The sequence below is a fragment of the Syngnathus acus genome, chromosome 16, assembly GCF_901709675.1.
Source record: "Syngnathus acus chromosome 16, fSynAcu1.2, whole genome shotgun sequence".
NCBI lineage: Eukaryota > Metazoa > Chordata > Actinopteri > Syngnathiformes > Syngnathidae > Syngnathus > Syngnathus acus.
The window spans coordinates 12055030-12072008 of NC_051101.1; the positions used below are offsets into that span (position 1 = coordinate 12055030).

At 43.2% G+C, this 16979-nt stretch overlaps 2 protein-coding genes across 2 annotated transcripts; one reads left to right on the plus strand and one right to left on the minus strand.

The window, feature by feature from the left end:
• The first annotated feature begins 631 nt into the window (after positions 1 to 631).
• Positions 632 to 5283, plus strand: rab11al (RAB11a, member RAS oncogene family, like). Its single transcript, XM_037274619.1, is given in 11 exon segments — positions 632 to 911; positions 3097 to 3113; positions 3115 to 3172; positions 3175 to 3210; positions 3213 to 3291; positions 3362 to 3384; positions 3387 to 3424; positions 3426 to 3468; positions 3471 to 3554; positions 3634 to 3714; positions 3984 to 5283. Coding segments are annotated over 11 exon segments (639 nt in total). The 5' UTR covers positions 632 to 871; the 3' UTR covers positions 4124 to 5283.
• A 1785-nt stretch (positions 5284 to 7068) lies between these two features.
• mex3a (mex-3 RNA binding family member A) lies at positions 7069 to 16908 on the minus strand. Its single transcript, XM_037274410.1, has 2 exons — positions 16288 to 16908; positions 7069 to 13535 (listed from the first exon to the last, which is right to left on the minus strand). Exons 1-2 carry the CDS (start codon positions 16790 to 16792, stop codon positions 12406 to 12408), a joined length of 1635 nt encoding a protein of 544 aa, XP_037130305.1. The 5' UTR covers positions 16793 to 16908; the 3' UTR covers positions 7069 to 12405.
• Between the last annotated feature and the right edge of the window lie 71 nt (positions 16909 to 16979).

Here is a 16979-nt window from a genome sequence, read left to right on the forward strand (position 1 = left end):
TGGCATCTTGGTGCCAAGGAATTATATTGAAGTACATCGAGGAGCTTGATCTGTACCATAGTGGGGTTTTGCTACCACCCTGTGACAAATATAGGTAATTATAAACCATTTTTGCAATTTATAGTTTTTATTTTTAATTTGTTTTATATATTTTGAATTATGTTGAATTTAAAAGTTTCATATTTGCATTATTTTGTATGATTGTTATTTTATATTATTATATATACTACCCTTGGTTTAGTGTCTGATTTGTTTCTATTTTATTTTCAATTGTCTTATGTTCTTTGTCAAAATGTAACACTTGGGGGGGTGTACGAGTGAATTCTATTAGGTTGGTGATGGCGTGAATTAAACTAGTAAAAATGTCGGCAGAAAAACAAGTACTCAAGTAAAGTACGAATAAGAGGTAAAAACTCCTTCGGTGCTTGTTTGTGTGCTCACTTTGCTGCTGCCTAAGGTGGTGTCACCTGTGTTGAGGCTCTGAGCCGAAACCCAATTCTTACGTGACGTGACGTGACACCCGGCTGAGCCAATCGTGTCGAGTCGCGTGACAGGTGTCTGTCGAGCACAGACCAATGGGAGCGGAGTGAAGGCGTGACAAACAGGTGACGTCACGGCGTTGTGGCCGCTCCGGTTTGCGGCAACTAGTGGTGACAACAAGAAAGCGGAGGCAGAGGGAAGAGGACGACGTCAAACTTTGGCTCATACTTTTGCCTTTTTTTCCGAGGGGGAGGACAGGACGACATCACCGCTGACAACGTGTTGTTTGACCGGCTTGACGTTCGCCTTCCGCCGCTGCTGTCATCGTCTCTGTGGTTTTTGAAGTTCGTTCGACTTGAACAAACGCGAGCGCGTTAAGTGAGACGAAACTATGACGGGCCGGGAAGATGAATATGATTATCTCTTCAAAGGTGAGTTGCTCCATTTTGTCTACCGCCTGCCCCCATTCTATTAGCTGGCTACATTTAGCTTACCTGCGTTCGAATGACGACGACCCCCCCGTGACAACTTTACGTGTTTCAGGGTGACGGCACCTGTTGCTACACATCTAAGCACTTTAAAAGCTATCGCTAGGGCATTAGCTACATAAGGTCACTTTTGTGAAGTAAGACAACCGGCATGTGATGTGGCGAGTAATGATCTTGCTCAAGCCGGTGACGACCTCATCATCTTTGGACGAGGTGACGGGGACCGAAGCTCCAAAACACAAAAATATTTGCCTAAATTAAACAATTTGGAAAGTTCGGGGTGAATAAAGGTGTCCTTATTTTATTTTCTCTTTAAAGCAAAGCATTTCCTCACAATATTTTTTTTTTTTTTTTATTCTTTGTCTGCAGCTGTGTTACTCTATTAATGAAAAGTCCTGTATACAATAAATAATCAAAGAATGAGATGACAATAAACAAAATATTTTTTAAATAAAATTTATTCAGATGTACTTATTATAAGAACACAACAGCAGTTGTTTTACTTAAAATTAGGGGCATTTCTGATTCAAACTCATTCAAACCTTTGAATGGTATCTTATTTGCCTTAAAGTAAGACCAAGGGAGGTCATACTATATCACCCTAACACACAGTACTATCTTAACTTTTGGCCCCTATCCCGTTTTGCTCACTCAGAACATAAAAAATGTGCTGAATGTTTTTGTTTGCCCAAGATAAGAACAAGATTGGCTTTTTAATACCCGTTTGTTCAAATGCTAGCATAACCATAGCTGCTACTTGGCTTATGACACACCAAAAAAAAGGAATGGGCTGGCACCAGCCGGTGCAAACAGTCATTCATATTTGTACCTTGATGTGAACAAGAGGAACTTCGGAGCCTTAAACGAGTCAGCGTTGTCAAACTGGAAATACCTGCATGGAGTGTGTGTCTGTGCGTTCGAGAGAATGCGAGTGTTTGTGTTCACCCAACGCCATACAAAAACTTTGTCACAAAGCAAAGAGAAGATGAGATTTGATTCCAGGCTGACTGGCATGAGCAGAAATTATAGTGACAAAGTGCGAATCACAGTCAGGTGCCTTAGGTTTTATTGCTTTTAAACTTTTCCGCCGCTCCTTTGTTCCTTTTTTTTTCCGCCTAAGCTGTTTGCTGCGAGTCAAGCAGGTCAAGCTGCACACTGACTCACGCTTCCAAGCCCATTTGGCCATCGTCAGCACAGGAAGTCGTTTCGTTCCGCAGCTGTCCAATTTGAGCCTTCTTTATCTTCTTCCACTACTAGCTAGACATTTTCCCACCAAGGAAAAATCCAAAGCAGGAAAACCCACATTGCTTTATTTCCTGATAGTATATGTATATCCCAATATAACCGAAATCATTTCCTCCTAAAGCGACGTTGGTCCCGCAGGGATCAATGCAAGAACCCTGAAAAGTTCATCTAACTTGCTTTTGCTTCACATGTACGATACGATAGCTTCTGCTTTTTTTTTTTTTTGTCATTTGTAATAATTTATGTAGTTCAGTAAATCATTTGTGGAGCTGTTTTTTCTCATATGTCATACTGAGATCCCATTTAACTAGTCTAATCTATTTAATTTCCCAAAATCATTTAGCGGATTTCATTGGGCAAGCTCTGACGTCATCCGACCAAACAGGTTCATCCTCCCAGAATTAGCTTCATAGCTCACGTGAGGCATTTGCAGACTTTGGAAAGCTGTCATACGATGGGTGCGGGAGTTGATGTTCGATACAAGGGCTCTCAGGAAATTCCTTTGATGGCAGAAATGTCAACAACGTACTTCTGAATGGGCGTGTCACGGAGACATCGTATCCCTCCTCGTCTTGATTCAACTCAACTTAATCACGGTTGCAAAATGATTCTTCTCCTTCACCCGAGATTCATGACAAATGGTGGCAACTTCAAGATAAAACAGACTGCCCGTGTCTCTTGCGCCACATTTGCTTTGACATTGCAACAGTGTTGAACATGGCATGGGTTGTTGCTGCAAGCTTTAATTTCTATTTTGTAAAGACAGGATGGTGTCAGGCAGTGACTCACTTGACAAAATCTCAATTTGAGGAACTTGTTGTACCAAATTAAGCCATGATTCATAATTGAACACAAATATTCCTCTTTTTTTTTCCCCAATTAGTGGTGCTGATCGGCGACATCGGGCGTTGGGAAGAGTAATCTGCTGTCCCGCTTCACCCGCAATGAATTCAACCTGGAGGCAAGAGCACCATCGGCGTGGAATTTGCTACGCGTAGCACCAAGTGGAAGGCAAAACCATCAAGGCACAAATCTGGGACACTGCGGGACAGGAGCGATACCGGGCCATCACTTCTGCGTCAGTGCAAAGCTTACATTTGCTATTTAATCACATTTATTGTATTTATTGCAATGTTGCTGTTTTCCAGGTACTACCGCGGCGCGGTGGGAGCGTACTCGTCTACGACATCGCTAAGCACCTGACGTACGAAGAACGCCGAGCGCTGGCTGAAGGAGCTGCAGGATCACGCCGACAGCACATCGTTATCATGCTGGTGGGCAACAAAAGCGACCTGCGCCACTTGAGAGCAGTGCCCACCGACGAGGCCAAGGCCTTTGCAGGTGCCACGCCAGATCATTGATACTTAAATTGCGTTTAGACTGACTTGTTACTCATTTGACTCGATTCTTTTATTCGTAGAAAAGCACGGCCTGTCTTTCCTGGAGACGTCGGCTTTAGACTCGTCCAATGTGGAGCTGGCCTTCCAAACCATCCTCACAGGTGACTTTGATTCCTGTTTTTGACCTTTCTGTCAAAATCCCTTAACGTCAGACACTATCCACCATCCGCCTGTAGATGGCAGCAACGTCCATCTAATGGATTCCTTGTGTCAGTGGGTGCACTCACATCATTAGTATTAGTTCACATCAATGGATAAATGCGATGTACTCGAACTGAGTTCATGACCTCCCCCCAAAAAAGCTTAAAATGGCTTCACTTCAGTCTGCAGCTTTTTGCAAGTACATAATGCTCTCCCATTTCTCTCTCAGCCATCTACCACATCGTGTCGCAGCGGCAGATGTCGGGACGCAACGACTCGGACTTCTCGCCCACTTCCAACGTGGTGCCCATCACGGTGGAGCCCACCCAGAACGCATCTAACAAGGGCATGTGCTGCCAGAACAACTGAGCTGCGCAAAGACAGTTAGATCCAGATAGACAGACAGAAGGGAAGACCAAGAGGTGGGTAGAGATAACCATTACACTTCTTCGCTGGGTGGGAGTATCCATGTTGAACACTCCTGTTACGTTGGTTTCTCAGGAACATTTAAATGTTCCTGGGTCATTTTGACTCATTAAAAAAAAAAAAAAGTTTACTGTATATCTAGGCTTGCAAAATTAGGCTGAAATATGAATGCAAGTCAACCATCCATTTTATCAGCTTCAGGTTTATTTTTGTTACTTCTCATAGTAGTTTTCCCAACTTTGAGAATTCTCCAAAATTTCCAACCCCAGTTGTAGCTCGCCATCAATAACTGATTAAGCTTATAAATATCTTTTGATTTAACTGTCGGTTTGACATAAGAGGAAGGTTAAATGGAGGTTTCCAGCATTGTGTGGAGCACGCCCCCAGATCTGTCAAAATTAAGATTACTAGATGATCCCCCCCCCGTAAAAAAATATAAAGCAGTGGAATTACCCATCACCTTCACTCAAACTGTCCCAAAGACTGTCGCTACTCCGCTCAATTGCTAAGTGATTCATCTAGAAATATTTATTGAACACTAGGTTTTTATCATTTTCATTGCATTGATTTAAATCTACGCTTATTTGTGAGGACATCCGACTCTCCATGAGGGGCGTGATGGCGTCATTTTTCATAAATGCACATGTTGAATCCTGGTCTGGCGTTTTCAGATTCTCTGGGAGGGGGCGGGGTCCGGTTGTAAGGGGGGACACACACTGCCTTCTAGTGAGATAAATCAATGGACCCCCCCTTGGCTTTTTTATGTAAATACCGGAGCCTCTTTTACTGCTATCTGTCTTAACTGGACCAGGGACTTTTTTTTTTTTTGCCTTGCAGAGGTCAATCCTCTCACTTGCTTCTCTTTCCTGCGGGAGGAATTTTTGTTTATTATTCTTTTTAATTCAGGCAGACAGGTTGTTAGTGTGTGTGTGTCAGTAAGGGTTTGATTTAAAGTGCACACAAATCACCTGGTGTGTGCTGTGTGGCCTTCACAGGTCTTTAAACTGGGTGGTGTAGGACAAAACTTTTTTTTTTTTAAGAAAAAGCAAACAATTATGTATATTGGACTGCATTCAATATGTACAAATAAATCTGATTTGTAATAGTGTCTCTAATGTTCTTCTGACAACATTCGAAACAAAAAAAAAAACAGTTTGGTGTAATTCCATGAAATATCTTATGAGCGAGAATATTAATTTTGGAGCCAGACAATTCCAGTTCGTGTCTACCGCCAATTATATTACGCAATATATTTCACTGCACAAGAGGAGTCCACTTAAATTCAACCAAGCTCTTATCTCGTGGGTCAAATTGACCAGGTTTGAAAGAAGATTATTTTTTAATGAGGTCATTCACTGCTTTGTTCTTTTATATTCATTAACTGGAATCTAACCATTTATTGCAATTGACAAATATATTCTTCAGGTGTGTTTTTCAATGGGGCAGGCATGGAAGATGCTCAACTTGTCTGAAATTCAAGCTTGTAATGACAAACAGATGCCAGTAGATGGTAGCGTTTCATCCTGTTGGAATTGACTTCAGCACAGCTTTTGAGTAGAAGAAAAAGATTAGGTAAGAAATCCTGTCATCACTTTTCATCGTGAACAAAAGCACATGTCACCTCTATAATCATTTTCATTTTGTTCTTTTTATTAGAAACATTTACAATACATCTTGTATCTTGGAAAAATAACAAAGAACCAGAACTAACATGGAGCAGATACATTAATAATAATAATAATAATAATAATAATTAATCATAAAAATGTCTTCCAAAAAATGTAATTCACTCGGAAAAAAATGTGTGCTATAAGAAATAAACCTGCAATATCACATGCCTCGTCGAGGGCATGGCACACTGTAACAGAGTTCAAAGATTTTTTTTGTTGAATTTTTCCATTTTTTTGTTTGTCATTTTTGTTCCCATCCATCAAAAAAAGTTGACGGTCAGCCACAGAGCGCCACACACACACACGAGCGTGAGGGGGTGGGGGGTGGGGCGACCCTCTTTTCACCGTTTACAGAGGAACCAGAAACTAACGCCAGCCCGATGATGCTGGCCCGTAAACTAACGCACTACCACCACTATTAGACCGGCATGAAACACACACACACACACACTAATTGTGCTGCAAATATTGGAAAACGCTACCAAGAGACAATCTGTCGGCCGTCTTCGGAGGAAGGTTGCAAGTTTTCACCTTTGGTCCCGTCACATGCAGCAGGAAATGTGTCAAGTTTTGACCAATAAATACATAAACTACAAGAACTTCAAGTTGATTTGCTGTGAGGTGAATACTCGCCACCCAAAAATATTAGAACAGTGAGGCTAATTCTTTGGATTTGAGATTGTAGCTTTTGAGTAAGCAATAAAAATTAGGCAGTGAATCTCAGTTTTCCTCACTTTTTGGTCAGAAACTGGTGTTTTTGATCATATCATTCCATATTAAGAAAAAGCGAGGAACAAAAATTCTGATCCTTATATTGTCACAGAACACAATGAGTTAACTGAACAATAGTATTTATATTTAATTGTCACAATTTTTCCTAACTTATGGTCTTAAATAACAATAAGCAGGTCAAAAGTGAGTCTACATAAGATCAGTTATTTTTCATTCATTCATTTTCAGCAAAACTGAAAGAAGTGGCCTCACTGTTCCTACAATATCCGACGTGGGGACCGACCGGCATCAAAACTCGCCACCTTTTGACCTCCGAAAACGCTCTCATCTATGAAAATCTAGTCTAAGTGACCACACGACATACTACATGCAAACTAGTACAGTAATGAACTTGTTGTGTGTTATGTGTGCTATCTAGTTACAGTACAGAGATCTAAGAACATGGTGCGCCCTGTTAAACACCACCGGGGCCTCACTTTTGTTTTCGAGGGCCCACCAAATCCGCTAATAAAATCGGCCTTTGTCAAGCTGCTCTGTTGCTGTCGATCCAAAAAAACAATAAAAAAGACTTGGAGATGCCAAAATAAAACGTTGTACGCAGTCAAGACCTAAACCTTGGTTTTGGATTTTGAATCACAGAGGAAATGTGTAATGCAGTCAGTAAGTCAGTACCATGGGCTTACAGTTGAAGGCATATGTGTGCATGGGGGGGAGCGGCAAGGGGGATTTACTAATGCAGGACATGAATAATAACAGTAATAATAATGATATAATCGAGGCACAAGATTGATGCTCTGTGACTAAAATATCTCCAAATTCTTAAAAAATAGTTTATTCTGTCGTGGGCGCGGCACGAGTGTCGTCCGGCGTCCATAACCGTCATAAATAAAACTTTTTTCTTTTTTTTTTTTTTTTTACGTAGAAACTGACTTCCCCCCCATCTTGTTTAGAAATATATTAACTTCTTGTCATTTGAATTAAAAAACAAAAGGTCTTTTAAATAGGCTTGTTTTCTTAAATAACATCCAGATACTGACTTTTTTTTTTCCCCCTTACTCTCTGCGTTTCTAAGAAATAAAAACCAATGTTAGCAAAATAGATCTGACAAAACTGTAATGTTTTTTTCTTTCTGGTTTTAAGTTACTTTCTATAAATGTATGCGGAAGAACTCAAATATATTGAAAACTCGTCACAAATTCTTTCCCCAAAAAACAACAACAAAAACTTAAAGCTTGTAATAAAAACAAATTAAGGAGTGCATTAGGTTGAGTGTTTTCTTCGTACATTCAAATGCATTACTTGCTCGAGTTTCGTAAAAAGTTGGTTACAATTGCTTAAGTGCATCCATTGAGAATAAGGATTTCCTATCACTCCTTCAAAGGGATTCTACATAAATGCATAAGTCCATTTCCATAGCAAGAAAAAACATCAACAGTTCCTATTTTGACTAAAACAGAAAAAAATCGTAATACGATATCGTAAAAAATAATACTACGGAAAAATTAACGACTCCAATGTCGCCGCGAGTCATCTCCGCCCCTTTCAAGTCGCTCCTGTCTCAATCCAAAGTATTTCATACCGGCCGGTCCGAGCTGCACAAATGAAACTTACGCACGTTTCTTAACAAGTCTATTTTCGTGTATCGATTAAACTACGCTGCAATACTGTATACCATTTGGGAAAACCCCACGTTCGCTTTGAGCTCGTAAAGCCTTTTTGTATGCGGATAACTCTTAGCTATACGGTACAATATCTTGCTAGCATGCAGTGGAAATTGCCAAAGTCAACTCTTAAAAATTGTCAGCCCCTATTTTGGGGATTATGACCCACACATGACCCGATTGTGGGGCTGTTCCAAACCTGATATGTTTTCACAGATTTGCTTTCACAATATCACTTTTTATAACACTACTAAGTTGGCTCTGGTCGTACGTTGGTCTTTGGCTACATGTGACCGTAATACAAAGCAGAGGCGAAGTTTGGAAGCTACGCTAAAAGCTAAGAGGCCCCCCATTAGTGCCATTAGCATTGTTAGCTTCCACTTTTGTCTTCTCAGTGCCGCTCAGAACTCCTGAAACGAGTGCTTAATATTCAACATATCACGCGAAAAAAAGACCCTGAAGAGCACAGTAATTATCCTGGTTTTTTTTTTTTTTTTTTAATTTTCATTTTTACTAATCAAAGAGCTGCGACGAGCTACCAAAACGCTAATATGCTAATAGTCAAAGTAGTCTGAATAGAATATTACTGTTTATTGCTTCATCTTAATGTACATAGAAACTTGTGTCTTCATTCAGGGGTTATTATTATTATCATTATTATTGTTATTACACATACAATTCATCGGAACTTTTACGTATTTGGGATTTATACAGTTGAGGCTTCATAAATGATATCATAGTAGCGTCTGATAATTTATATACTACTAAGTTAATCCCTTGAAATAATATTTGTTAAACGTATGAATCTATCTCATATAGGCTATTGTTTAAGTCAAAAAGTGATGGGTAAAACGTATAATAATAATAATAATATTTGTTTTTTTTTCCCTGTGCTAAATTGGCGTAGTAATCCAAAAGCTTTGTGGAAGCAGGGCATCCAATGCGCAAATAAATGTGTATTTATTTACAAAGAGTCTTTCAATACTCTTATATAAAGAGGCGGCATCCCTCTCTCGTCGTGATAGCAACAACAAATACAACATAAAACAAAAATGATAGGGAATCCTTATGTGCATTTCTTAAATTCTAGGAAATATTTCACCATCAGTGGTCGGTTTGGTATTCATCAGATGCGCAGTTTTTTTTTTCTTGGTAAATAAGGTGCTTAACTCTTCATATTTATATTGTGTTTTTAACCCAGCTGTTTGTTTCTCAGGAACAGCAATAACGTTCTTGGGTCAATGTGACTCGTGACAAGTAATTGAGACAAAAGGATCAGAAACTAAACAAAAAAAATCATTAGCTGCATTACAAACATTTCCTAGCCAATATGTGTCCGTTCATACCCAAAAATGACTTTTAATGTTGTTCTTTCGTGTTAAAATGGGTCAATTTGACCCGCGACATAACAGACGGGTTGAGAGTGTCATTTCCTGAACCCCTTCCTAAGCCAAGTGTGATTCACATTCTTTAACTTGAAAAGTTGTTTTAAGGGGGTGGTGTAATGGAAGGCCAACATGTTAGCCTAAATGGCATTATTGGAATAAACAAAAAAATGTAACATTAAGGCATAAAACAAAAATACTAAGATTTTTTTTGTTGTTGACTGTGCAATTTCTCCATAGAATGATACTCTGTATTTCTACTCTCTGTAGAATTGAAGGTACTTTTATTTTTAAGTGTTCCACATGCTTTGCTCTGTGTTTGGCTCTTAATAGGAGGACAGGGGGGGGGGGGGTCTCTTGAGGGGGGCTGGGACACAATTTTAAAAAGGCCAGATGACTCCTCTAGGGGTGGGAGAAAATATCGATATCGTGATACATCACATCATTATCACAGTATCAGTAGACCAACATTTGGTATCGATACCCCGATACCTTAAAAACGGAATTGAAAACAGTTTAAAGGCTCAAGCCGAGGCGATACAGGTTTTCTAGTTATCAGCCGCGGTATCGATATTGCGATACAGTGTATCATCATCATCCAAGTATTGATACCTGATACCTTTAAAACAGTTTGATGGCTCAAGCTGAAGTGATATTGCAATACATTGCATCTTCTCAGTAACGATACACCGACATTGGCGATCGATACTCAATACCTTTAAAACAGTTTCAAGCCTCATGTTCTCTAGGCGTAGAAACATGTATTGATATCATGATACATTGCACCATTATCACAGTATGGATAAACCGACATTTGCTAGCAAGACTTCCACCCATCGAAGTACTACCATGTAAATACGCCCCCTTGTGTTTGAAAGCAGCATAGACGGGCGAGCAATCGGACGAAGTTCTTCCGTCAATGCTATGACAGCAAAATTTGGAAGTTTTATTAGATAGCGTAATTATTGTGCTGTGAATATTATAATGTATCATAGCTATCAATACATGCTTTATCATATAATTGGGACAGTATTGTTCGGTATAATATGGACTCTAACATTCCCACCCCTAGATGGCGCCCCCCCCAACCTAACAAAACACCCTCCTTCCCTTTTATTCAACAGCCCCCACCTTCTTACGTTAACCCGTTGACCCCCCCCCCCCCCCCCTCCCCTTCTTGCTCGGGCTTGAGCATAATTTGATTCAGAGTGAGTGCTGGTTCAATGGGGCGTTTCCTCCGCTTTCCTGCCAATTACAATTGTCTGATTTCATTCAAGCTAGGGTGGGGAGTAGGGAGGCTGGGTGAGGAAGGGGGGGGGGGGTCTCCCATTGGCTGGGGGCCTCAGTGTCCATAGTGAAGGGGCAGCTGCTGGATCTCCCTTACAGTAGCCAGGGAGGGGTCGTCGGGTTGGCCTATTTGGATCTGTCACGTAAACCCTGTTTTGAATTTCACAGTTGGTGTGCGTGTGTTAGTGAGAGAGGGGGGCGGGGTTTAATAAGGGGGCTAAGCAGGGGGGGGGGGGGTCACGCTACACCTCATGTGATAGGACCATTTTTTTTTAACATGGCCACATGTTTTTCATCAATGGTGCAGCTTACAAATCTTGTCTGTGGGGGGGTAGGATTCTCCGCTCCGATCTGCACCTGGACCGGCCCATTTGCCTAATTATCGAAAGAGCGCCCGCCGGGCCCCGCTGTCCGAGCGTCCACACACAATAACGCTCCTCAATCCAAGGGAGGGTCACACTGTAAGAGAAGGGGAACATGGGGCGGGGGTGACCAGATATCCACACACCTGCTCCAGCCAGACGCCAAATGTAAAAAAAAGAAAAAAAAAAAATCGTCTTATTTGCATGAGGTTTGCTCACATTGTCTAGTGACGAATGTAATAGTAATGACAAAGAGAAGGTGGCTTGGAGGGGGGGCGTTTGTCGAGGCCAACTGGTCCCGTTTCAAAGGCGGTTTTCCTTTTGGGGGGGGGGGTCCTGGGCAAATAAAATCAGGCCTATGAACTACGAGGGGAAGGCGAGCATCACTGAATCTTTTCCGCAGATTACAGCGAGCCTTGTGTAATCAATGCACCGCCCCGAATGAGATTCGCACATTTTGGGGGCCGATGCACTGAACAATGACACCGATAAAATGGCAAATAATAATGTAATGCCCCCCCCCAAAACAAAAAATCTACGGAAGAATTGCTTTGACTAAAACCCTTTCACATTTTCTGTCAAAGCATAATAAAATGATTCAAAAAGTCTGATTGACAACCCTCTTTTAGACCCGAGATGATTGTTTGGTGCGGTGTGAATTAAATCATCCTCCACCCATATAAACCCACTTCATGGTAACGTGATAATACAAAACAAATTGGAGTAATAATAAAATGTTCACATTATGTCGGCCTACACTGTGATTCTGTGTTTAAGAACAACAGCAGCAGTCCCATCATAAAAAAAGAAAATACCAGAAAAAAAAATCAAAACCTGAAAAGGTACTATACTTCTCTTATAAACCAAACTTTTATAAAATATATATGCATATATGTATATAAAAGAAAAACTGAAAAATATCTCTTATACTTTTTAGTAAAGCAAGCAGTGCCTTCTAAAATAGCTGCTTGATTGTTTTAAAATTTTTCTGAAAAATGAAAAATGTATCGCAATAATAGGAATAAGAATAATAACAACAACCGTAATAAGAGCAACTAATTAGCCGACCGACAAACGAGAGACCGAAAAAAATAAAAATAAACCACACAACTGGCTAAAAAGGGATCCTTAAGAGAATATTCGGATGGCCTGCGAAACCTGCGTGTGGCACACGGGACACTCGGGGTGGTTGAGCTCACAGATTCGGATAGCGCACTCCATGCAGAAGAGGTTGTGGCCGCACGGCACCAGGGCGGCCGTCACCTTGCTCTCAAAGCAGGTCATGCAGTCCCGCACGGCCGGCGGCGAGTCCGGCACGGGGAGCCGCCCGGGAAAGCCGCCCTCCCCGGCCGAGGTGGGCTCGCTGTGGGCGCGGCGAGCCTGCGCGTGGGGCGATGCCATGCCGCCGACGGACGAATTGGCCGGCGGTTCCGGGAGCCCCGGCGAGAGTCTAGTGAGGGGCAGCGGGAGCCCGCCGAAGCTTTTGGATCGCTGCTGGGCGTAGAAAGCCATCTGCTTGGGGTAGTCGGGGTCGCCCCAGCTCTGGGTGCCCTCCGAGCCGAAAAAGGAGCACGGCTTCTCTCCGGAGCTGGAGAAGTTGCCCTTATTGTAGATCCCCACACCGTCGCCGCTCCCTCCTCCCCCGAGGGCATCGGAGAAGTTCTGGCGGTAGCTGCTGGTCAGAGGTTTCCGCTGGCCCCCCTGGAGGCCCCACACTTGCTGGAGTCGACTCTCCAGGCCGCCGCCGCCGCTCCCGCTGCTCCCGGCCGGACTGCTTCCGCCGTTGGGGCCCAGGCAGTCGTTCTCGTTGTTGTGGTCGTGCAGGCCTCCCGTGCGGAAGGCGATGTGCGCCTCGATCTCCTCGCGGGCTCGCTCGGCGTTGCTCGGCGAGCCCGTGATCTCGAAAACGGGGTCACGGTCCCGGCTGGGGGTGACGATGTACGTGCAGGTCTGCTGCTGGATGCGCTTGATGGTGGAGCCTTTGGGGCCCACCACCAGACCCACCACTCGGTACGGCACCCTCACCTGGATGGTGGTCTGGCCCGGGAGCGGGGTCGGCGGGGAGCCGCTGAAAGACACGCCCAGCTTGTTGCGCGACGCCCTGAGCATGGAGAAGTGCTCGGCAGCAGAGATGATCTCGCGGCGGGCCAGAGCCACGTCCTCCTTACGGCCGGTGATCAGGAACACGGGCTCCTCGCCTCGGACAGGGGTCTTGATGTAGGTGTTGGTCTTGGCCCGTAAGGCTTTTATCTTGCAACCTGCAGACACACAGACGGGTTACAAACTGCTTGTGGATGTTCTCATTCATGCATCTGGACTAAGACAAGACTTAGAAGACATTTGGCCTATCATCTGAGAAGGCTTCATCAGTTCCAGCAACAGGATTTGGTTAGTGGTCTGTCCCAACTGAACCGTTAGTAGAACCATTTTTGACTGAGCAGTTCATGCTCCGCCGTGTGTGTGTTTGAAGATTTCCAATGAATGCCTCATCTACGCTAAATTCCGTTAGCCCGTGTATGGCATTTCCTATGTTTTGTTAGCATTAAGCTAGAAGTGTTTCATTAGACACTGCCGTGGGTAGTCACTTTATAATACAATGTTTAATTTGTTTTCCATCTGTTTTCCGGTAAACCTTCACACTGAGTGACAAATAAAAGGCAAGGCCTCTTATTTAGAAAAAAATGTGCAAGCAAGACTGTTTTTCTCAGTAATTTTGTACAGAAGTCTCCCAACAAACACTTCCTTAACTACAGATGTGGTGGGCCTGAGGAACCAGAGCAGATCTATTTGCAGCATCACCGTCATCCTTACAAGTTCTGACCTCTCCTTGAACTTGAGGCCACTCGCAACTTGCTTTTTTCGGCCTGGTTCATTTGCTCCTTTTTGGAGATATTCACACTTGTCGAGTTGCGGTGAGGCAAGCCGGATGTTTTTATGCATCCACTCAGCTGGCCATTGAGAAACAGAGGGAGCCAGCGCCCTGGATATTGACCAGTCGGTCCGGCCTTTCTTAAAGGAACCAGCTCTTTTTATATGCCAGAAGGGAAGGGACTTTTTTTTTTGTTTCATTCGAACCCGACATCGGCATACCCCCGTCGGCCGCACCGGTGGTTTAACGAGGCTAATAGACGTGGCGGTGTCGCGGAGGATCACCGAGCAACGCATTCCTCCACGCCGCCTTTTAATCAGTACAAATGAGTGTCACAATTAGACAATTACAGAGGCAGAGATTAATCAAACACAACAAGAATTTAGTCACCCGAGATGCTTCATCTGTAATGGTGGGAAATGGGAAATATGCCAAAGGTAATACAGCAACATACTAGTAAAAAGGTTTGTAAAATTTGGGGAATTTTCATTTGGAAATTCTTTATGGGAAATATATTTAAATGGAGTTCAAACCAGGAATTTACAATGTTGAAAGTAGGGAATTTAAATATACAGTGGTTGGATCATTTATTTTAGCATAATTGACCAACCAATGAAAAAATCCAATTCGTAATATTTCCAAAATTTACAGTCTTAAATGGCTGGAAACAGTTCTGGAAATTTTTCCACCCCTTTGCAACCCTTGTAAAGATTGAAAATATTTTGATGACAATGACAAAATAACTGAAAACACTGTAATATGTGTGCCAGTCCAGTAGATGGCAATGTAACTAAACGCTTTGAGTACACTTGATTTGCATTTTACTTCATTTACAATTTTGTAAATAAATTAGTAGTAAATATTCTGTGTAAAAATGTATGTTCCACCATTATGATTTTAGCTGTGGCAATGTTGATTATTTTTTGGGGTTGTAATATGCATGCCGGGCCACTAGTTGGCAATATAGAGAAACACAACACATAATTTTCTAAATAAACAGTAGAAAGGTTAGCAAAAATATTCCGCCTAAAACTGTACTAAACTTTTGATTTTCCCCCTCAATTACACCAAATTTATATGTTGACCCGTTTGTACTTGAAGAAATTTATCAAAATTTGTTCGTGACGTGTTGCTACATTTGACAAAAAATCAATCTGCAAAAATGTACAAACAAGAAACTGATCAAAATGCTATTTTTTTTAATACCACCTTTTGGACAACCATGCAAAAGCAAAGGTCCTGAACAAAACAGGTCGTAGACATTTTTGGGGAATATTTTTAAGCTTTTTGTGCTATCGTACTTGAAGAAATTAATCAAACGATTGTCTAAAATTGCAGAAAACATCAGAATTCGATTTTAATGCTTATATTAATCACTTGTGTTTTGGACCAGTCATTATACATCCCTGAAAATTCAAACCTCAGAAATGTTCAGAAATGGACAAAAATGCTGACTGGAAATTTCAATTTGTGATGTGAATTGAACTTTTCCAAACACAAGATGGGGAAAAGGGTGAGGCAACGCTGGCTAACTGCCTGGCTGGCTCCCTTCTTTTGTCCTAATGTGTCAGTGGGCCACATGCACAAACAAGCCCCCCAAAACATCAGCCCCGCCAGAACCTGGCAGAATCCAGAGCTCCTTTCTCTACACTACCAGCCCCCCACGCCCCCCCAACCTTCACCCACTCAGTCACCCACCCTCCCCCCACCGCCCTCCTCACAACAGCACGTTGCCTTTTGAACAGTCTGGCGCGTCCCAGACGACAAAGGAAGCCAACGCTCCGGTGACATTGATGGCGTTGGATTGTGGAATCGTGCACCACACTCGAGGCTTCACTACACGAGTGCTTAGAAAACAGATCAGATGATAGAATCATAAAAGGGTGGAAATATGGAGAATAATAATATTTAAAAAAAAAAAAAAAAAAAAAAGAGCTCCTGTGTGATGATGGAACTTGTAAGGCAGGCAGGAAAAGTGGGAGGCTGATGCCTCATGGAAAAGGAGGAATAAGGGGAGGGGGTACCAAAAAACACCACCACCACTCCCTTTTCTTTGTTAAAGGTAACATTGGAACAAGAAAAGTTTGCAAGGAAGGCATGCTTCTTTTTCATTATTTTTTTCTTTTCGGTTATGGAATTACCTTGCCTGCCCACTATCTCGGCCACATGCTCGGAGCTGGGCACTGGGACGCATTCGGTGATGTTGCAGCCGCGTCCTTTGGGCTCCCCGGACGAGCTCTCGTACAGGGCGCACAACTTGCTCTTGCCTTGGAGGATCGACGCGTCTCCTCCGCCTCCCATTCCACCGATTCCCCCAATTCCTCCTCCTCCTCCACTATTGTGGTGGTTGTTGTTGTTGTTGCTCCGGTCTTGCACTCCGCACGTCGGAGCTCCACCGCCGCCGCCGATAACAACACTACCTCCACCACCACCTCCTCCACCACCTCCTCCTCCACCGTCCTCGCCCTCGCCGAGCCCCAGGAGCGACAGCTGGCCGAGCGCGACCCTCAGGGCGCGGGAGTCGTCCTCGTCGTCGTCGGGGGGACCCAGCAGACCCGCCTCGCCCCCGAAGCCGGAGCCGGCAAGATCGGCGCCGTAGCCCCCGTTTTTCTCCATGATCCCTGCGAGCACCAGCAGGCTCGGCATGGCTAAACAAAAGAGTGGCGCGAGACAAAGACGACGGGGAAGAGACTGGAGAGAGAAACTGCCTCCTCGCAGCCGCCTCCTTCCACCGGCCCCCCCTCCTCTTTTTCTGCGCTAGTCCCTCCCATAGATCGACCCACCAGCCACCCAGCCGACCCTCCCTACCCCCCCTCCCGTCCCTCCTCCACCA

Bases quoted from the DNA above. Each gene is read 5' to 3' on its own strand.
- mex3a (XM_037274410.1), bottom strand. From the start codon at position 16,792: ATGCCGAGCCTGCTGGTGCTCGCAGGGATCATGGAGAAAAACGGGGGC. The intron at 13,536-16,287 runs GTAATTCCATAA...GTGTGTCTGCAG, and splicing joins CGAGATAGTGGGCAGGCAAG to GTTGCAAGATAAAAGCCTTA.